The sequence below is a fragment of the Zophobas morio genome, unplaced genomic scaffold (genome assembly GCF_036711695.1).
Source record: "Zophobas morio isolate AGI-343-1 ecotype UQ-CSIRO unplaced genomic scaffold, CSIRO_AGI_Zmor_V1 ptg000004l, whole genome shotgun sequence".
NCBI classification, from domain to species: Eukaryota; Metazoa; Arthropoda; class Insecta; order Coleoptera; family Tenebrionidae; genus Zophobas; species Zophobas morio.
In genome coordinates this window covers 18,272,707-18,296,103 of record NW_026972109.1, presented here as the reverse complement: position 1 = coordinate 18,296,103, position 23,397 = coordinate 18,272,707, and the positions used below count along the sequence as shown (strand labels likewise).

Below are 23,397 nucleotides of genomic sequence, written 5' to 3'. Positions count from 1 at the left end.
CCAAACACATAGTGATGCTGCAGCGACGTTTAAAATTCATGCTATTATGCTATATGACTGAACTTATTTATACGGACACCATTTAAAGATCAACAACACCTTAAAAATATTACACACTTTATTTTTCTTTGTGTAAAAATGAATGCAATACGCAGGAAACCATGCAAGTTTCGTATAACAAATTCGACAACCTCAAGCGGCAGTGAGAAGCACTTGTATTTTGAATAAAATTTAGAAGCCAATTTTTGTTTTGTTTTAGTGAAAAAAATGCCATCATGAATATTCTTGGGACGATCTTAAATTAACAATTAAAACGTTGCAGACACGTCGTGTTACCTCAATTTAATACTTCAGTTCTTTTCATTATAATAATAATATAATAACAGGTGACCCCAATTACAGGACAAAGTATTACAAGGAAAAAGGAAAAATTACAAACGGAGAAAGAAAAAAGAAGATAATTACGTAATTAAATACGAAACATAAATTGTAAGAGTGAAAAATAAATACAAAATTAGAAAAAAATCCTCTATCAATTTATGAACACATTTAAACAAAATAGTTACTACTGGCACTGGCACGCTAATAGCAAATTTCGCTGAAAAACGTGGAACATGAAACTGTATTTTATTTAGAGACTAAAATGGGGCAATCAATTTTATTATGAAACAATTTAACCAAAAATTTAGCACACTGGAAATATCTTCTAGACGTAAGGACCTACATTTCATGGCGTTGTAACAATAAGTTCAGATCAGTGCATCTACTGGAATAAGAATATTTTGAAAATTTTAGAAACTTTCTTTCTGTCTTGTCAAGCATCATATGTTGTTTCATGTGTAGATGGGGTACCAAATTAATGAGACATATTCCATTTTAATCAGCACAAATGCAAAGAAAAGAGATTTCAGAAGACCAGGATTACTAAAATCTTTAGAAACGCGCATTATAAAACCCAATGATTTATTTGCTAAATTACTTAAATCTTCAATGAAGATATTTAAAAGTGAGCTCAGAGTCATAAGATAAGTTATACCAAGATCTCTAACAACTGACTTCGGCTGTAAGTTCAACCATTTGAAGTATAAAAAGTATCAATAACATTGGATTTACGCGTATATGATACATAAAAATATTTATTAAATGACGAAATTATATGACCAATTTTTATATCATCAACAAAATCAAGACTAGGGCATTTGAGAGATAACAGTAAATCATTAAGGAAATTGTTGAAAAGCGGCGAGCCAAGATTTGAACCTTAAGGAACACCGGTCTTGAGATAAATTCACGAGAGGAGAAACCATTAAAAAGTTCAAGAAAGAGAAAAGAGATTCCAAGATTGTCAAGTTTATGCAGAAAAATTGCATGAGATATGCTATCAAACGCAGGAGAAAAGTCCAAATAAGTAACATCAACCTGTCCTTGTCGATCTAATACCTCGCTGATTTCTTGAGTAAAAACCGCCAGATATGTTATAATGAATGTATCTCTGGAATTCATGAAACTATGCTGATTCATAACGATATGGTGACGAACATTATTATAAATGACTGGATAAAGGATGTGTTCGAATACCTTAGCAAAATTTGAGATAATAGAGATTGGCTTAAAAGTTGTGGACAACTTTTTTAACAACAGGAATAATTCCGGCTGTTTTCCACCTCTTGGAAAAGTTTTAGTACGTAAGGCCAAATTCATCAGTAGCGAAAGGGATTCAGCAAGAACAAATTTGCAAGCCCTGACAAAGAAACGAGGTATTGAAGCATCCTCAGCAGTAGACAAAACATTATTTTTGTGGTCCTATTAAGGGTGTTTTAGAAGGGTGTTTTAGGCCAACAATGGTTGAACAACCTTTTAGGTAGGAACCTTCGTCGATTTTTTACAAACGACATGTGACGCTTTAAAATTTGCGTATTATGTATTTTCAATAGTTTATACGTGCTTGCTTGGTGTGAGTACTGTAGTCTAATGTTTAATTTTTCTTCCTTATGCCCTTTTGTTACTTTTAATTTTTCCATCGCACTCACCTCACCAATCCTCACGTTTGCACTTGTTAATATTCGTTATTCGTCTACCGCCGGTTCCATATTTGTATTAAAAGGATATAAGCCGATTGTTCCGCATATAATCATTTCATACGTACTTATTTGCTAAGAAACCATTGTTGGGTCAACTATTTCCATAATAAATAAACACTGTTTAACATTAATACGTTGTTTAAAAATGCGGTCACTTCAAGCATATTATCACAGATCAAAATATTTCCTTGAAAAAAAAAACGACACACCGTACCAAGAAAATCACTTAAATTATTAACGTACCATGGAACTTAAAAAAATAAACGTGTATTATATAATATAGCGAATAGTAAAATACAAGAATAGTGTCTAGAGAGCGTCAGATCATTAGAATATTCAAATGGTACTTGTTTCGGCAAACGTATAGATAAAAATGCTAATCGCAAACAACATAGAAAACAAAATGAATATGTATCACGGCAAATGACTCCATATCCATGTGAAATCCCGTTGAGTTAAAACTTCTACATAATTCTAACAACGATTTTTACCAAGATCTAGAACCACAGCGACGACAACCTGCGAAAACAAACAGGAAAACACGCAATGACACCCAACCCTATATTAACTTCGACACCCCAAAAGAATAGCATCTAGGACGGATAAAAGGATTTTAGGTCTTCACTGGTTTTCAACTAAGTACCGTAATTTTCGTTGTCGTTGTACTTATGAACTTGGCCATCGTCCGCAATCCAGGCATCGATCTGGACAAAATCGGCAACAAAACTCGGAATCTTGCATTTCATAACAGCAGCATTACCCCTAATCACGTATTCGTTCTCGGCCTCGGTCACATAGTACTGGGCGACAACTACGACAAGAAAAAGCCGTCTGAATTACCATAATCATTCGAAGCTTTCATAACGTTTCCGCTATCGTCGATCCATGACTCTACAAACACGAAATCGGCGACGAACGACGGGATACTACACTTCAAAACGGCTGTGTTTCCACGAATTACGTACTCCGTCAAGATCTCCGCTTTGTAAAACTGGTTGACCACTGGAAAGGTTACGAAATACCATTATAATTCGCAGGTTAAACAATAGTTTTAGGGTTTCACGCGCAATAAACACAAACATGTTGTTTTCGATACCGCTTTTTCTCTATCCGAACAAGTAAGTATGAATAAGTCTTAAATTGCGGTTCTCAATCTTTTTTCAGTAAAAACGATGTAAACAATCTTCATAATATTTTGTTGTTGACAGAGAAGGTTAACTTTTAATGCTGATTTAATTATCCTTCGGTGAATGTAAATTCAAATAGGTTCGTATGAAATTTGGTGTTCTCAGAACTTTATTTTTGCATCCACTAAAATTTTATTGTCTTCTGATACCGGTATACTATCCTCAAACGTATTTGGCGTTTATGACTTCACACCAATTTGACTCCCATTATAATTCAATAGGCCGTCACAACCGGATGTCTTAAACCCGCTCACTGATACCTACCTGAAAAGACCTTTTCTGGTAAAAGCACAGGGCAGGACTGAGTTTTGCATTTACCGACAACTGCGCCTTTCGAGTTTTTTATTTTAAGTAAAAACAAATTAACTTTGTACTCAATCATTTTTTATTACAGCACAACTATTTACTTATTAACTACTACTGCTTATTTATTGATCGAAATAGTCACTGTCATCATCACTCGACTCTTCTAAATTAATAATTAACGGTGTTATCAACCGTGCCCTGTACTGGTCTTCTTCTTTTGTGGAATGTCGTACACAATTGGCCCACATTTCGGCAGTTATTTTGGAAGCTTCTTCCCTAATTATGTCAATTGTTGCACTACTAAATTTTGGTGCCGTATTATTCCTTCTTATATTATTTTTCATTTGCGACCAGATTAGTTCGATGGGGTTAAATATACAATGGTACGGCGGAAGTCTAATCACCCTAAATCCACGATCTCACGCCATAGCATCTATTTTATATTGTTTCTCAAATTTTCGAGTGTGTAACACTTCTAATAATTGTGTCAAATTCGCTCCGAAGCGAGGTAGGTACAAGCATTAAGGATTATATTGTTTGAGAAGTATTTCTTGGAAGTGGTTAACGACTTAAATCCGGTCCCTTATTATTTTCGGAAATTCCGTTATTTAAGTGTATTAAAAGTATGTTTGAGACGTTATCCTGTTACTTTTCAACTTGAGTTTGCTTTGAAAGCATTTAAAACAGTACACGTGTGTCAATATGTCGAAGATAACTCAAATTAATTTATAGATTAAATCTTTTCCTGAATTTATTCTTCAAGAAGGCACTGTGTTTTGTAGCTTCTGCTACAAACCGCATTTCTACTTACAAAAATTTTTTGCTACAATATTTCGAAAAGTATTTAAAAATAAATTGTTACAAAAATACTAATTAAATGGCCTGTTATTATTTTTTTTTATTTATTTGTCACTATTTAATATAAGACAATAATTTTTAAAAATTTTAACAAACAAAATTACTCTGAGTCCGGTCCTTCGCGTCTCGACCGTCCCTGGCACGTCGCATGGTTTACATTTACTAAGTTTTATGAAGGGTCGGCTGTAAAGTACTTTAAACGTCAAAGCCATAAACGCCAAATATCTTTGAGGATAGTATAATAGCAACAAATCGTAAATGACACTGTTTCGGTAGCAGGTAGAATCCAGTGCCAGAGACGTACTTTCAAATTTTTGCCTAATGTCAAATGTTTATAAAACTCGTTTTTTATTGTAAATGCTTGGCATTAATAAACCATTACTATTATATATAGTTTTCCTATTTCTGCCAGATTATATAGTTGTAAAATTAGGGTATTGTGAAGCCAACAATGGAGCAGTGGAGTACTTAACAAAACAAACCGACAGTTGTAAATTTTTTCGACGGTAGACAGAAATAAACAATTATGCCGGACGTTGGCAAAATGTTGGTACAAAATATTGATTTATGACTGTATACTCGTGCCGGTAACCAACCAAACAAAAGGGATTATTATTCCCCATTACTAGTTTTTAGTGGTATCATATAATCTTATAGAATCTGAAAAACTCCACAATATATTTTTGTCGTCAGTAAGTCTGCTATTATTGTGCCGTCCAACTTCTGATAAAATTTTAGCGGACAGAAAATAACGTTCAGGTATACCTAAACAGGTTTATAGCACCTTGAAGCTAAGCACCGTAAAAATTTATCAAAGCTTATCACCAGTTTGGCCACAGTTCTACTTCAACGTTAAACGGTAAAATGGTTGTAAAATTATTAAGAATGGTCTTCCAAATTCGTTTTTACGACAAGCAGTAAAATTACTAGTTAGACTGAAATAGAGGTGATCACAACGAACCACAATGTCGTAAATATTGGCACGCGACCCAAGTGACAAGGTATAAAGTGCGACTCCTACGGTGCGGTACGGCTATTGTTCAAAACAAGGTGCCACCTGAGGATTTGTGCGGCACTGTTTTGAAGTCGGCACCGTGGGAGTCTTAATTTAGCATTCTTAAGGGAATATGTTGCGCTTAAATTTACAGTTATTGTAATAAATAGGAACATCCCTTATATCCGTGTCACTATTTACAACTTGTGCCAAGTTCTGTACAAACTTCTAATTTAATACATATTATAAAACCCAAAAATTATTTACGAAAACTGTGATCAACATTAAAAAATAACTGTGTTTAAAATTCCTGAAAAATATATTTTTTATTTCGGATAGAGCACAAAAGCTTATCGATCTTGCGCAACTGTCTATATTTCAAATCCGCAGTCCTTCCATAAATTACACTCTCTATCAAGATCTCGGCTTCATAAAACAGGTTGACCACTGGAAAGATTACGGGATATCGTTAACAGAAGGAAAATGGTGCAACAGGTGACGAGAAAAACTAATCCGACTATCGGCTAATACCGTAATTGCTGGAGTGGTTGTATTCCGAAGCGTCGGAGCCGACCCAAGCCTCCACCCTGACAAAGTCCGCCACGAAAGAAGGGATATTGCATTTTAAGACTGCCGTGTTGCCGCGGATTACGTACTCGGAAACGACTTCGGCTTCGTAGTACTGATTGACAACTGGAAAAGAACGAGGGCGTACTGGAAGTCCTGAACAGAATTCACCATCCGTGGAAAAGGGAAGAGGAAATCGTTATTTTACATTACTGGAGCGTCCATTGAAATTACGACTCATAAAAGCTAAACGAACACTCGTTCAGACTCAGATAAAAATTACGGTTATTAATGTTAGGAACGGATCGTAAAGAAAATATGGTTGCGTCTTCAAAGCGGAAAGAGGTAAAGGCATCGAGATTAAAGTCTGTAATGTAGTACTGGTTAAGTGGGCGCTATTTCAATTTATGTGCACTCATGTAAAGACCTTTAATAAGATTTGTGAAAAACCCGCATCAAAATCTACAACAGTAACACGATTTGATATGTCGGCGCCAATTGAGTACCCGTATCATCTTGTAAGCTTGTAAGTTGTAATTAAGGGTGGTGACATTTCCTTTAAAAAATTAACGCAATAGCAACCCAATTTCTAGAGTGTAATTATAGCTGGCAATATGCCTTGGTGTATCGACGTTCATATTAAAGATAATTGAGTTACTTATTAGTTAACTCTATACGTCATTTTGTAATTAATTTTTCTCAGAATATTCAATGAATTTAAAAAAGTGATTTAAGTTTGATGTTGGAATTAATTATAAACTCATTCAAACAGTCGTCTATATTTTTACGTCAAATAGTTTTAAAATAAGTTCCGACTTCGAAAAAGCATAATGCGATATAATACTGTCACGCAAAATTTATACACATAGTTAACTTTAATTTCCTCATTTTTTATCGCAAGTTGCCTATTCTGTTCCTCATGCACGTTTCCGAGGGTTATAATTATACGAATGAAATATTTTAATAGATATACTTAATGATATATCAGCCATGTCTAGAATATTAACGATTTGTTGATAAACATGGCTTTCACGATTTGTAGATATTTATAAATTGGTAAGCAAAAATACTACTAAAAGCTTTGTCTGTAACGCTTACAATGAAAAATAAATTCAAATCTAGCAATTTCTCTTTGACAGTTCTAGATTTGACCGTTCCTTCGACAGTTGTTTTTACAAGAAAGTGGCAAGCTTATGACAAATAAGAGTGATGGAACGGAAAAAATTTTCGTAGGTTAAAATAATGCTGAAATTACACGATTGATGATGTGTTTGCGTGGAGACGCCAAGCGTTGGAGCAAACTAGGTTGTCTTCAAAAAAAGTTATTTACAAAGTGGAAGATCGAAGTTTCATTGCTGGAAGTTCGATATTCTCACATTTCAGATACTTTTTCGCCTCAACTTCGGCATATGAACTGTTAAAAAAGTTTCTTTTAATTTTAAACTTTTAATACTTTTACTTTTTTTATTGTTGATAAAGTTGCTGTAATGGGTACAACATTATTACAACTTAGATTTAAGGTTCTGTCTGACACTCTTTTTAGGGTTAAAAATAGGGGAATATCTGGAATTATTAATGTACTTTCAAGAAAATCGAAACTTACAAAAAGTGTTACAATACAATTAAAAATTTTTAAATTTCCATATGTTTAGACATAAATTTTTATAGTACCGTGTTTTTTTTTTTTGATTTGTGATCTAGTTTTCGCTGTTCATTATGTCACCAAATCGCGTGATTCGCCTTACACATGCAACTTTGTTATGGTGGGTTGCCTATAATCCGTGGCTTTTAACAACGTAGATTGTGCTTTGTTTTCATTTTCACAATCTCGTTTCGGTTATTGTTTTCCTATTTTCGACAAAAATCGGTCTGAAAACTATCCAGGTGTGTTTTGGCACAAAAGCAGAATTTTCATATGGAGAAAAATATTCTACAAAGATCATAAGAGATTCATGCTTAGGTCTTGTTTCCGTAACGAACAGCAAGTAAATGGTGAATTGGTGTATGAAGCCCGATCCTGTTTTCAAAAATTTCGTGAAAATTTTCCTGGTGTTGCTGTTCTTGAAGCTAATTTTTTATGGACCCTCAGCTATGTGACAAAATTATTTCGTGAGACTGGTTGCATTAATAGGATATCAGGAAGTCGTACATTAACAAAACCAATATTGAAAATGGTTATGGATAATAACCCCCATACATCTTTAAGAAGAAAATTGAAAACTGATGTTTGATTTATTGTAACTGGTTTACTCAAACAAAGAACAATGATCTCCTCGATATAACATTGTTTAGTGATGAAGCCAGTCTTCATATTAGGATATGTAAACTCGCAAAAATATGAGGATGTCGAGTACAGAAAATTATTTTGAAGCGCCATGATCCCACAAAAAATTAGAGTTTGGTGGGCCATTTCTCGAAGACGATTATTTAGGTACATTTTCTTCGAGGAGTCAGTTACAGCTGCAAGATACCAGAACATGTTGCAGGAATTTATTAATCCTGAAGAATAGGAGAATCGATATTTTTAGCATGATGGTGCAACAGCTCATACAGCTCAAACAGTTTGAACTTTCTAAGGGAATTTTATGACGACCGTTTAATTAGCTTCCATAGAGACCATATCTACCCACCTCGATCACTTAATTTGCCACCTTTAGATTATTCTTTGTCCCCAAGTTTGAAAAACAGTATTTTTAAACAGTCATTTTAAATCCAATGAGGATTTAATTCTTGTTGACCGTGACCTAGCTAAGTTTAGCTACAGACAACCCATATTTAGGTATGTTGTGAATTTACGAATTCATCACAATAATGCACATTTTTAAGAACAAAGTGAATTACAGGCTAAATAAATCAAAGTTTTAAAATATTTTTTAAATAAAAAAAATCTAGGGTAACTAGATCACAATTTAAAAAAACACACCTGCTAGGATTTTAAAGAATAATATTAACACATCTTTCATTGACTTTAATTTATTGTTACCCCAATACGTTTTTGTACAAAAACATGTTTTAAATCTGAGAAAACCGAATTTAAAGTGATCTGCCTTGTACGTAATACAAGTTATAAAAGCATTAATTGTTGAACATATTTCAGAGCATGAAATAAATTGCAGACCGTATTTTTTTTATTTTTATTCTGTTTCCAATATTGGCTTTAGAACAGTTGACGAAACACGGTTTTGCACTAATCCCTTAGCTTAACTCAGCAATTTCAGGGTAGGCTTAAGGAAACGTATATAGTTGGTCAGAAACTTCGGTCCACCGGGAGACCGGGACGCATAATAAGCGTCAGGTTCGCGACTACTTTCCAACCACATACACGTCATTCAAAACCACTCCATCAACTATAATACAAATACAAGCTTACAAAACCGGCAACAAAAAGTCAAAAATCTCGATCCCCCTCTTCGTAAACCACATTCCTCAAACAAATAAATCTTTATCTGAGTCTAGCACCACACCCCGACCCCCTGTACCATAATTCGTCTGCTCCATTCCATAATTATGCCCTTCCGTATCGTGCCAAGACACCACGCTAACAAAATCCGCGACAAACGAGGGTATCGAACATTTGAGAACGGCGGCATTTCCACGGATGACGTACTCGTTATTGACTTCCGTCTGGTAGAACTGCTGGACAACTGTAAAAGAGCCAAGGGGAAGAAAAATAGAAGAGACGGTCTAGGTTACCCTCGGGTGCGCCCGGATAAAAGTTTTCGTTCTGGTCGGTGTGCCAGGAAACAACGCTAACGAAATCAGCAACGAACGAGGGTATTTGACACTTGAGGATGGCGGCGTTTCCTCGAATAGCATATTCCTTATTGACGTCGGTATCGTAGAATTGCGCCACCACTGTGGAAGGAATTGTACGTCAATGTAACCGCAATATAAATTAGCGCATTTAAAATTTAGTAGATCCACACCCAGCGGAATCGTCTCCAACTTCTGGAACCTAATCCTACTTTTGAGTTTAATTTCTCTTAGAAAATTCATGGGAAACCAAACCGGCGTGCTGAAAGTGAATTATTAAACGACTCTGGTCAATAACGGAAGTTTATCAATTGTTGCAATTATGAAAATTAAAATAAATGGGGGTTTACGTCATGAGCGGTTTTCGCTGTTTCGTAAACGGTATCTGTTAAAAATTTGGGTTATCGCATAGTTATTACTAAGTGGCATACATAGTTGGAAAAGTTTCTAGTTTATTTAATTTTCTGCTACAGTTTATTATGAAAATGATAGTCATAGGTCAAAATAAATCAAAACATGGTTTTCGCTTAAAGAGCCGATAAGATGAAACGTACCAACATTGTTTATCTGTTTGAAAGAAAGTTAAATTAAGTTTGAAAATATTTATTCAGAAGTTACGTTCGAAATTTTTCCACAACACATTTGTTATTCCAGAGGAAATTTGTCGTTGGCATAAATCATTCGTTTATTTCCGCCACACATGCAAGAATAAAAATTACAGTTGAAATGTAACAACGGAAGTCTACCACTTTTATTAACACACACCATAATTATTTCGTTTAATAAATGATATGGTCTGGTGCTAACGTACTAAGATTGAAGACTTCATCAGGAGTGACAAACACCTAAAATTTCTGGCTACAGTACTTTCATTAATATCTTTTCGGTTTTTATATTTTAACTTCAAAAAATGAATGTATGGACCAATTTATTTTGTTACGATCGATTCATCTGAAACGTTGGCAATAACGTAACGTTATGATTAGTGTTACTTAACTTAAGACAGACATGTGCTGCGTGACGCCGCCTTAACATTCATTCATTCATTGATAAAGTGATCATTTATTAAAAACGCACAGAATTCTTAATTTAAGATCTACAATGAAACTACTGATATTAAATTTTATTGTATGCAATTAATTTATACCTACAATACATGATTTGAATTACTAATGTCAGTGAAAACGAAAACTTATTACTGAATTGTCCACACATGCATCGAAAAACGCAACGGGAAAAATACAGTTTAATACCACAGGAATTTTGTACTCACACTTTATTGTCTTTACAGTCCTGTTTATCGTAACATGGCAATTCATCCAGAAGACAATAAACAAAACATCCATGTACAGTGCAAAATTGATTTGTGTGGTTAAATGCGGATCAATTTCAACCATGAAATCTAATAACCCAGTAACGACGTCATAAACAATCCCAACACTATACATGGTTTATATTATATATTTACATATAATAAACATGATACTAAAATCGGTCGGGCTTTCAAGTTCTGATAAACTCTTGCCGAATCATTAGTTATTTATATAAATGATTCAATGACACATAACAATACCCAGTATTGTGTTACACACTTCTGGAATCTGAGTTGGTGTTAAACAACTAACCTCAGTAACATTAATAATAACACTGTATGGAATACAATATCAAAGCACCCAGCGCCGAAAACTGTAATAATGATAAATTTACATAAGTGGTTACAGCGTTCACTGTTTAGTCTGCATAAGTAATTTAAGTAATCTAACTATTTACATTGTATTATTGCTTCGTTTATTTATTTTTGCCTCTGTAAATACAACGCTTTTATGGGCATTTTGTTGAGAAAAAGTGAATACAATTGTGTTTATTGACCATTAAAATCACTGTCACATCCTCTAGGTGTGTTTATAATTTTTGAAATTTTAGCAAATCGTCGACTTTTATTCTCTCAATTTGTTGTGATCTCTGATTTACATATAGACTTGACGTGATTCTTTAAAATAAAACATCATGATGTAATTTAAAAAGATTATGTTATCAACATTTTTGACTTGAACTGGCAGATATTCCAATATTTTTTAATGTATTTTTGTTTACAAAGTTTATTTTTGGAGTTTGGTTTTAAGTTTCTTTTTTTATTTCGTTATTAATTTGATTATTTTGCACAGTGTGCATATATTTCTTAAATACGCCTTACTCTTTCATTGAAGAAATCATTGTTTCAAATTTTTGTGACCTCGAAGAGCTACTTTCTCGAACCTTCACATCAGCGGTTCTCAACTTTTTATATGCGAAATGCTCAATAGGCGACAATATGTAGCCGGTGATGCATGAAAAAAAAGTAAAATACATTAAAGACATTAGAAAACCAAAAATAAATAAAGGAACAGCAAAAAAGGGCAGAAAAGGCATCGGAAAAAGAGCTGAAAGAAGCAATAAATAAAATGAAAAACGGTAATACATGAATTAGGAAAAAGAAAAGAACTTCTTGAGATTATGAATCAGACCCAGAAGTGATAAGAAAGTACCGACAGATTGGCAAATAAATAAGCATCATCACAGCAATACACAATGTACAAAGCCCAATAAGAAGAAAATACAGTTGAAGAAAACTACTAGAAGAAAGAAAAATCGGAAAAGAGCCAAAACAAAATATTCAGCAAACTTCAAAGCTATGTGAAATTGAGGAACGAAAAATCAAAGTGTTCCGTTAGTAAAATTGGATTATGAATTACATAAAAAAATGCAGGAAGAAACTGAACACCTACAACGTATATATATACTATACCTATAGGTATATACTAAAGACTTAACAATATAAGAATAACAGAATTATGTTACGCCAATGACCTGGTAATACAATGACAATCAGAAAACAACAGGAAAAAAAATGTATGTAACAATCTCATAGTGCAATGTATAAATCACTATGCAGTGTATTTGAGGATTTTTATTTCTAAGATTTCCAAATTTCATAAGATTTTCGCTAAAGCTACTAAATTTTTGATGTATTACATACAATGATAGGGATCTAAATAAAAATGTTACTACTTTTAAATGGGTGTTGGTCACTTGCGCGCCACGGTTAGTTTACTCCATGTAGCAAGTCCTAAGACACTTGCGCGCAAATAGGGGATTATAATGGTTGTCATTGTCTACAGGTATCTAGATGATAATATGTCTCCTACATTATAGTTCCATAAGTTTCATAGTAAGTCTAGCAGCACAGGGATAAAAAAATCAGCAGATCTACTTTTGTAAAAAGTGTTCCTTATAGATTTGTAAAAAGATAAAATAATTTTTCAACAAACTGTTTTAATTTTTACAAAATGAATTTACGGATAGAAAATTTAAAATCAATGAAAATTACATTACATAAATTAATTAACAGTGCATTTCCATTAATTGTTAATTAGTGTTAATTTAACGATGACAGGTAACAAATGCTTATGGTATTAACCCTTCAAATTACATATATGTAAATATTTCTAACCGTTGCATGCAACTGTCCAGTGGGAATAGGACCCCCTCCTTTTAAACATCTTTGTTAAGAATATTTATCACTATTGTAAACAAAATCTGTTATAGCTTAACATTTCATAGCTTTAATAATTTTCTGAGCTATTAGACAGAACTTCCCTCACCTCTGGAGTATCGTTTAACAAACCTAGCTCCTTCGAAAAATTTTAAAAGTTGATTTTGTGATATTTTTATGATAACTTCTAATAATGAATTTACGGATAGAAAATTTAAAATCAATGAAAATTACATTACATAAATTAATTAACAGTGCATTTCCATTAATTGTTAATTAGTGTTAATTTAACGATGACAGGTAACAAATGCTTATGGTATTAACCCTTTAAATTAGATATATGCAAATATTTCTAACCGTTGCGCGCAACTGTCCAGTGGGAATAGGACCCCCTCCTTTTAAACATCTTTGTTAAGAATATTTATCACTATTGTAAACAAAATCTGTTATAGCTTAACATTTCATAGCTTTAATAATTTTCTGAGCTATTAGACAGAACTTCCCTCACCTCTGGAGTATCGTTTAACAAACCTAGCTCCTTCGAAAAATTTTAAAAGTTGATTTTGTGATATTTTTATGATAACTTCAATAACTTAAAACAAAATATGTGTGGACTGTTAAAGTAGAGCTAAAGAATCATGTCATGTGTATGTCTCAAGTAAATTTTTTAATAAGAAAATTTTGTAATGACGTTATCAACAAGGACACGTATATCACTTTGAGTAGGTGTCGTATAATATTAATAATAACAATGGTGCATCCTCAAATATTCGGGAAAATGGAACAAACCGTTTTTGATTTGAACAATCAAATAAATTGCTTCATTCATTAACTTTCTAAATTAAAACTGCGGCCCTTAGAATTTACAAACCTCCGACAATAAAAACTAAAATTATGGCGTTAGCCGTTTTTTATGAAGGACGGCGGTTAAAATTCATGAAGTACGGCGGTTGTCGTTTATACAGTATAGCCTTCAAAATTTATAAAGTACAACATTTAGAATTTACAAAGTATGGCGCCCGTCCATAAATTATTGCTTTTATCGTTTATAAAGTACGACATTCAACATTAATAAATTACGGCGTATAGAGTGTAAGTACTCAGAAACTAAGCCATGTGTCACTGATATAGTTCGGCCTTTAAAATTTACAAAAGTACTGCTAATATATATAAAATTTAAAAAATTTGGTTGTCTAAGATAAAGGCGGATTCATCAGCCACAAATATAAAGATATATTATTTTATGAAATTTAAATAACATTTACTCTGCAAGATTTCGAAGTGACATCATCAGATCGTTGGGGGGGATGATTAGACAAATTTTGGTTCGCGTTTTATTACCTACACGATATCCCTAAAATACATACAAAATTAGACAACAATTGGCTCAATAGTTTCAAAGATTATCTGTCTAATAAATATTGACACAGACGACAATCAGACAGGCAGACAGACGGAAACGAAACACCCCTTGTTTCATATTCTAGAGGTTGTCAAACGTCGCAATCATGCTCACATAAATCCTGTACAGATGACCATCTGAATTTGTATCCATGCTATTGATTTTGTATACTTATTTACAGTAAAATTTATCAATTTTGAATGCCTTGGACGTTCTTGTGTGATATAAAATGACTTAAACAATTTATGTCATATTTCCTAAGGATTTCTAACACCTACGGATACGGAAATGCCAAAAAATCGTTAAAATCATAGCTAGAAATAATTTCTTTCTAAAATTTATCACTTCTGAGGAACACTACGACTTGTTTTGCGTACTTTGAAAGCACTTACGTTAAAAAAAAATATTTTCTCGAAAAGGAGACAATTGGCGATAGTTAATAAATATTAATTAGAAAAATCAATACCTCATTTATGCATGCAGTGCAAATTAGTTTTCTTAATTGTTCTTTTGACGTCACCACTAAAGTTTCAATTATGTCGTCATATGCGCATTTTTAAATGGAAGGACAATTTTTATTTAAATTTGATTTATACTTGCAATGTAACACCAATCTTAACATTGTCTATTTAGAGAAATTCAGGAAAATTTGATGAGCCGCTTCTAAAATAAATTCATCCATAAATAAATCGGTCACACTTTTTTAAACTTCTTTACTTTTTGTCTGAATAAGCAGTTTTAAAAGCACAAAAATATCAAAACATAATTTATTTAATAACGTTTTAATATTGAGTCCTTAAATTTTATCCTAAGCGTTTCACCATTTTCATGACACAGTACACTTAAAATATCAAAGTAATCGTTTCGGTAGTTCCAGACATTCGTGTTTTGTTATTTCACAAAGTCTAAAAAACCTGACATTAGTTAATCGTCAATATAAATATGTACTTGAATTGCCAACATTAGTAATAACATTGCATCCCTGTCGTGGTCGTAGAAAAAACTAAAAAAAATCCACTTCGTTAAAAATACCCCATGTAAACTAGCCAAAATATTGATTGTTTATCCACCTAATCTCAGTTAAATTCCCCCAATCAATCTCCACTCAACGTGGTTACATCCGCGTACACAACTTTTACAAACGCATCCATATGCATGAACTTCCTCGTAAACCCCCTTACTACACCACTCAAAAACCGGGTAAACCCCAATCAACCATTTCCACTCCCCTCCCCGTTATTGACCAGTGCACGCCTCATTTCCAAAAAAGCCGAGAGCATTCACCACCAACCTGCGCGTACGTTGACATCCCTTGAATGCACCGAACCGACGCTGTTCTTGGCGAGACAAACGTAAACCTGGGCATGGACCTCCTGTCTGTAATCCTCGGCTCTGAAGGGTGGGAACACGAGATTTCCGTTGGCCAGAACTTGTCGTAATCCGGGGACGTCGCCGACGGCGGTTCCATCCGACCTGACCCAGATGATATCGGGCGTGGGGTTGCCATGGGCGCTGCATTCGACGACGGCTCCGGTGGTGTTCGAGAAGTCGATGCGGTTGGGCGGCTCGCGGACGAACACGGGGCCGGAGGTGTCGTCCTCGGCGCGGACGCCGAGGAGCAAAGTCAAGAATATGACGCCACTAAACATGACACTAGCGAAGACACTGGTGCCGATGATCTGGAAAAATAAGTGGACAATTAGGTGGCGCCCACGCTAGTGCAATCTATAGTTTGTATTGAGTTACGCTGTTATTGTGGACTGCACTTGTAACGATTATTATAGTTTCCAGGCTGTTATCGATTTTTCTCAAGTGATGAAATATTCAATTGTGGAGAAAAAGTGTCATAGAAATTTCAGTACGGAGGTTTTTAACTGGAATAAATACTTTTCCAATTAGTTTTTCTGTTTGTTTGTCTGCTTGTATCCTTAATAATGTGGTAGGACTTTGTATATTGACGAACTCAACCGGGAATTTCCACAACTGACAAGCTTTATATTTAGTAAAAACAATAATAATTCACTGGAAACCCATCTAAAGCAGATGATTTTGATAAGGTGACGTTTCATTAATTCTAGGGTGAGAATTAATTACATTTGCACAAACTTTCCGGTATTGCCCTAAATTAATTCTTTAGTATCCCTAATCGAGGTGTAGTATTATAGTGTTCGTTGTTATGGAAAGTCAATCATGCTCTTGTAGTATGAATGTAAATATCACAGACGGCACTTTCTGAAAGTAAATGAGCCTATAACTTGTTTGCTATTTGTTGCTACAAGTTAATACGTCGCAATAGATACGTCAGTATTGATAAAAATAATTACAATTATTATCTCCAGCAAAGAATTTAAATAGTAATAACACTATGCAACAAATTAAAAAAAAATAAAATTCACAGAATGTACAGTATGTAGTTAAAATTCCTTACCTCAAACTCAATTGAGGATTATGCTTGAAAGAATCGTATCACATCAGGTTTCAAAATTAAAAGTGTTTATTGAATTTTTTGAAATCATACAAAATTAATAAAACAAAACTACATTTTTCATTGAAAAAGGTCTTTTTTTTCGAACGATTGGCATTCCTATTGCAGCCAGATATCGCAGTAACCCTCTGAAGACATCAGCAGAAGTCTGCAAGTATGAGCGGATACATAAAAGCGACATTTTTACGATTAACTGCAATCAAGTGTCCCAAAAAGTAAGAAAAACAAATCCCTCGTTATCTATGTCTTGTGATGTGATATGGGTATAAAAATTTTTTTTCTTTAGTATATGGAGTATAGGTACCCAACTTATCACATCAGGTTTCAAAATGAAAACTGTTTATTGAATTTTTTGAAATCGTATAAAATTAATAAAACAAAACTTCATTTTTCATTGAAAAAGGTCTTTTTTTTGAACGACTGGCATTCCTATTGCAGCCAGATATCGCAATATCCCTCTGAAGACACCAACAGAAGTCTGCAAGCATGGGTGGTTACATAAAAACGACATTTTTACGATTAACTGCAATCACGTGTCCCAAAAAGTAAGAAAAACAAAACACCCGTTATCTATGTTTTGTGATGTGATATGGGTATAAAACATTTTTTTCTTTAGTATATAGAGTATACCCAACCTCAAACACTATTTGAACTTTCTGTGAATTTTTTAGTGTTGCATAGTGTAATTATACCAGTCACTGTCTGTCCTGAAGATAGACGTGTAAATATATAAATAGTGCTAAGCAATACACCAGTTTCACGATTTATGGTCAAAACAAAAATGCTCCTACATTTAACACAAAGTTGAAATTTACACTTATTATTATCACTTATAAAAAAATGATTATAATTTAAAATTTTTTCTTCGAAAAATACTTCAAAGGAATTGTAACCAGTAACAACATTATTTTAATTTAATATTGGCTTACAAGAAAAAGTGTAAATTTACATCTTATTGTATAAACAATCCTACAAATTAAAAATTAATTACAAAATTATAAACACTGTTGTATATCGAAGAACACTTTCAACCACATATTTATTTGATAAAATTTTGTGATGACGTCATTAACTTTCTAGAGGGGATGAATAAAGTGTTAATCATTGTTCTGCATTAAATTAAGTATCTTTACAAAAATTCATTTCGTAGATTGTAATAAAATCTCTCAAATTTGCTTTTACATATTTTATTTTGTTTTACAATAACCCTCATAATACATGTCATTAAATCATTTTGAAATAATGTCATCAGATTTTTAGAGAGAATTCTATATACATATCTTAAATTGTAAAATTTTTGTTACAGTTTTTATTTAATAAATCATAGGGATAGAAACATATTATTATTACACATACACATTTTAAAGATGATTTACTTAGCATTTTACCATCGAAACGATATTCTAAATATACTGAGTGAGTCATTAATTATTAAAGATATAAAAAAAGATTAAAGATAAAATTGTACGGTTGTTTGAGTATGAATAGCATTCACTGAAATTATTTTCGACCATACAGAGTGTTTTACATTTGAAACATAGCACATAATTAATTTTTTAAAGAGAACATTCTATATGTATTTTTATGTATAGGATGATGAAAAAATTACGTATGGTATGGTCGAAGGTACGCTGTTAAGAAGGTTTTGAAGAAGTAAAAAAATGGTCAAAAAATCCCTGCACCAAACTCTGGAAAATATTGAATGTCAAAGTTGAAGAATTAAGTTCGTAATTCTGATTTGTTTTAATGAACTGCTTGTCTAATAGACAGTTAAACAATTAATTGTTGATAATTTAATAATAATTTGTTAGAATACGATTCAGAACGTCATTTTTTAGTGTTGACAGATGTCATTTTTGACCATTTTAATCGAAATTTTAGATTTTCAATTAAATTCACATTAAAACATCAAAATACGAAGTTCGAGGTCTGCTGAGCCTTCTTAACAACGTATCAGCGAGTGAAAAAAGTCATTTTTTTTTATCACCTGTATTCTCATTTGCCTCTCTCTAGGCTTTATAATTGTTACTTATTTTTGCAGCTCCGATGCGACGTTGCTACGTCATTCCAATTTTCTTGAATTTGTTTAGTCATTGCCCTTTCATTAAAGTGTTGACAAAAAATCGCAATAATGTTATTTTTAAGGTAATATTTTATGTACACATAAAGAAAGGTAGGCTCCTCACTGCAGTATCCATTAAATCAAATATTAATACACAGAGTGCTCATAAAAAAATCTAAAACGTAACAATTTTTATATATCGATGTTTAGTTTTTCAAATAGAACATCCTGTATTTTCACTTTTTTGGATATGTCGATGTACCTCTTAAAAAAGCAAAAAATGCAATAATAGAAAATACTTAAAAATATGATATTTGAAAATGAAAATATCGATATTTGAAAACTGTAATGATTTAAATTTTTGTATAAACACTCTGTATAATAAGAAAAAATTATATATATACTACAACAAAGCACGTACCTTCATTTATATCTCTACAAAATATTGTAGCAGAGTTTAAAAATAACCCTACACATAAAATAAATACATACAAAATTTGACAACAATCGATCCAGTAACTTTGGAGATTACATGTCTAATAAAATTCAACATAGCCCACAAACAGAGAGAAATGGGAGAACACTTTTTTCGTACTTCAGGGGTTATGAAACGTCGAGAAAACAAGAAAGTAGTAGTCGTCCGATGAACTCCATCACAAAAAGGTGAAAAATTAGCGACTGTTGTCAGAAACATTCTGAACAATTTTTAAGTTTTTTGTGATGTTAGGAAATGACGAAAACGATGGACAAAGACAAGATACCTCCAAAGTTAAGTAGTGAATTAAAATATGGTAAAATATCGAATAAAAAATTAAACTTTGAAAGGATATGTCTTCAATATTTGGGCCCAAGGATTTTTAAATAATTTTTGCTCTGCTCAATGAATAGTCTTTAACAACGTGTTATGGATTTTTTTTGAGCAGCCTGTATATTTTTACATACTCTGATTGGTTTGCTCATTATTTCAATTTTCTTTAAATTTTTTAGCAATGCAAGAATACGCAAAATGTGCAATTTTAACATTTTATATTGCAAATGTTGTACAAAAATCATTAAAAGTGCCAAAGTGGTACCAATAAAATTTAATCCTAATTTACAGAGTGTTAAAAAGCTAAAATAGAAAATTTTTCAAACATCGATATTTCAGTTTTTTTAAATATTCTATATTTTATTACCCCATCTTACTCTTATTTTTATTTTTTCTTTCGACACGTTGGTGTATCTTTTAAAAAAGTAAAGAACTGCAGAAACCATCAATATTAAATTGAGAAAATACTTAACAAAAAAGAAACAGAATAAAAAATCCAGTAAGATGAAGCAGTAAAACATAGGATGTTCTATATGAAAAGACTGAAATTAATGAATAATTATTAGATTTTAAAAAATATTTGCGAATCCTTACAAAGCTATAAAATTTCAACAAATTAAGTAGAAGTTGCCGATTGGAATTTCAAAACTAACTATGGCAATAAAGTTTAAAAAGAGGCCAATCAGGATATGTGAAAATATATACGGTGTTCCATTTAAAAATATAAACTGTTTATAAGGTCTTCAAAACAATGTCTTCGTATAATTAAAAATAATTTTAGCACGTGCTACTTACTCAAAGAACCGAATAATTTTAGTCTTAATTTTTTTATTTCTAATAATAATAATTAAAGAAATATCGTGAACATTATTTAAATCTGATACTATCGAAATCCCAAAAATCCAGTAGTTATTTTCGCATACAGTGTCATTCTTGAACACCACTGACATCGCAAACGTATAAGAATTTAAAAATCAATGACCATTTTTTATCATTAAAACAGTATTATTATTTAGCTAAACTGTTAACAACATAATGATTATTAGTGTGTTTCCTACTATAAACATGTTCCGTGTCGAACGTATTGACAATTTTATATATCAGAACTTACAAAATAATTTATAATTCAACCAAAATCGTTCAACTTAAATAAATAATTCACTCTATTGAAATCTACTTTCAACAACTGGTATAAAAACTTATAACCCCAGCGTTTATTTTAATTTAACACAGCGGTAAAAAAATAATACAAAAAGAAGTGAATCATGAAATTTTGATACACCCCTTTTTTCCGAAGAAAACAAACTTACTTAAAATGAGTTAACTGAGATGGAAAAGTAATTTCCTCAATTTTCCGGAAGTATACTTTGAACGTTGTAACAATGAATACGGATTTGAGTACGTACCGATTTTTTTGAGTTTTCTAAAATATGATTTTTTACGACGCTTATTTTTCAATTTATTCAAAACAAACCTGTATTTTTCCACCCTCTTATAGAATCTAGGCAACAACATACTTTAACATGACGTGTAATTTTATTCGCACAAAAGCTGTGACATGTAGAGGTATTAAAGCAGTTGAAGGATAATGAATGAGGTAAGGGTGGGGTGTCCTGGGGGATGAAGAATAAAGGTAGGGAACTTTAGCACGCATGTGGGTCAACAAGTATTCACACTCATATGTAGAAAACATGCATTCCCACTACCAGGCCCACATTTTGCACATCTTAAAATTGGCTCCACCAAGAACAAGGGATCGATATTTTCAACTCAGACACAATGAAAAACATAAAAGCGTCCGCCACACTACCTAGGGGATGGATATGAAAGTGCAAACTAACCATGAAAAGGGATATTGACCGTATCATTACACCAATTTAAAGAATTTGTCGGTCATTTCTAATTTATGGTCATAATACCAGCCGAGTTGTGAATTCCAAATGGATTTTCTTGGCTTTTCTCAACTCCCAGGTTCTGGTCTACCAACCAGACGTGAATTTATTTTCAACGTTGAAAGTATACAACTATTTTTAGGAAATGAACACCGTTAATTTATGTAGACAATAGTAAGATAAATTTTAAACTGTTTGCATATATTTGATGGTCTGTCGAGCTCGATTATTGGGTTTTATGAAGAAAACGTCCTCGGTTTTATAAATATCTACAATTCCTAAAAAAAATGGTTCAATTATTAAAAGTCAACTTCGAAATCGATAACAGCTGTTTATTGAATAATTTAAAATTAAACGATACAAAATTAGTAATTGCACGCTTTAATGAATAAGTAAACAAGATAAAAATACGCGAAACCATAACAAACCGTAAAAAGTAGGATGAATCGCTGAAAATGAAACTACCATAAAATGACTCTTTTTAATGGAGGAAATTTCGCTTGCCCATTCATACGGCCCGTGCTCAATTAATTTCCATTACCATTATGTGCTATGACAATTATTCTGATGTTTGGTCAACGGGCCGCTTTTCATTCTTGCGGAATGATCGTTAAGTATTAAACATTTATACGAATCGATATGGAATTACTGTTAACGCATAAAAGCGATATTTACACCTTCAAACAATAAAGGTAGCTAACATGAATTTGTTTTATGGAAATTGCTCATCAACAGAAGTCTATCTTATCAACACAATGACGTGTAAGCGAAATATTATACTACGACAGCACACAACGAACAATCAATGCTTTTAGAAATATAACTAAGGCTACATCCAACTTATCTTTTTGGTTAATTATTATTGATAAGTATTTCCAACATAGAGTAAAGTAAATAATTTCATTTTAAGAGCAAAACTTACAGAGTTTTACGCAAAAATTAACTAATTATTAGTTATTATTATTAACAAGAACATAAGATATTTGTAAACAGTTTCAAAAATATATTAAAAGTACAAATTTGACCTGTGCTGCAAAAATTTCAGAATTCACAATTCGGAATTTCAGTCTACATATGGGAATTGTGCGAGTCGAAGACGAGCGGTGATTTTCTACAGACAAATAAAATATGAAAGTTTAACTCCGATTTTCAGGCTAAATCAAAATATGTACCTGAAATAGGTTTTGTTAGAAAATGTTTTTAAAAATTTTAAGAATTTCGGTACCAAAGTTTTCAGAATTAATAATTGAATTCACAACTACGGAAGTACAATAAATTATACATTGCATGTGTTCGTCATTCGGATGAAAGAAGAATGTTTTTATACAAAATTTTTAAATTTTCATTAAAAAGTAAAGAACGTAGGAAAATAATTATGCATCTCAATGCTTTCAGAAAGTGGCGTTGTAATTTTTACTATCGTAATAACATAAACTAACGTAAGTACCTCGATTAAGAATGCGAAAAATT

General features: G+C 32.5%; 1 protein-coding gene across 18 annotated transcripts in view; it reads right to left on the bottom strand.

The window, feature by feature from the left end:
• LOC135144269 (cell adhesion molecule Dscam1) overlaps positions 1 to 23,397 on the bottom strand; it is a 79,411-nt gene that overhangs the window by 54,827 nt on the left and 1,187 nt on the right. For 9 of the 18 annotated variants that reach the window (XM_064076251.1, XM_064076280.1, XM_064076273.1 and 6 more), the window contains exon 2: positions 15,972 to 16,359. In XM_064076251.1, coding sequence (XP_063932321.1) covers positions 15,972 to 16,329 — 358 coding nt within the window. In that variant the 5' untranslated portion in view covers positions 16,330 to 16,359. Of the gene's footprint in view, positions 1 to 2,724; positions 2,893 to 2,921; positions 3,084 to 5,957; positions 6,120 to 9,686; positions 9,849 to 15,971; positions 16,360 to 23,397 lie in introns of all 18 variants that reach the window. The other 9 variants (XM_064076289.1, XM_064076337.1, XM_064076345.1 and 6 more) reach the window with 4 other exon arrangements.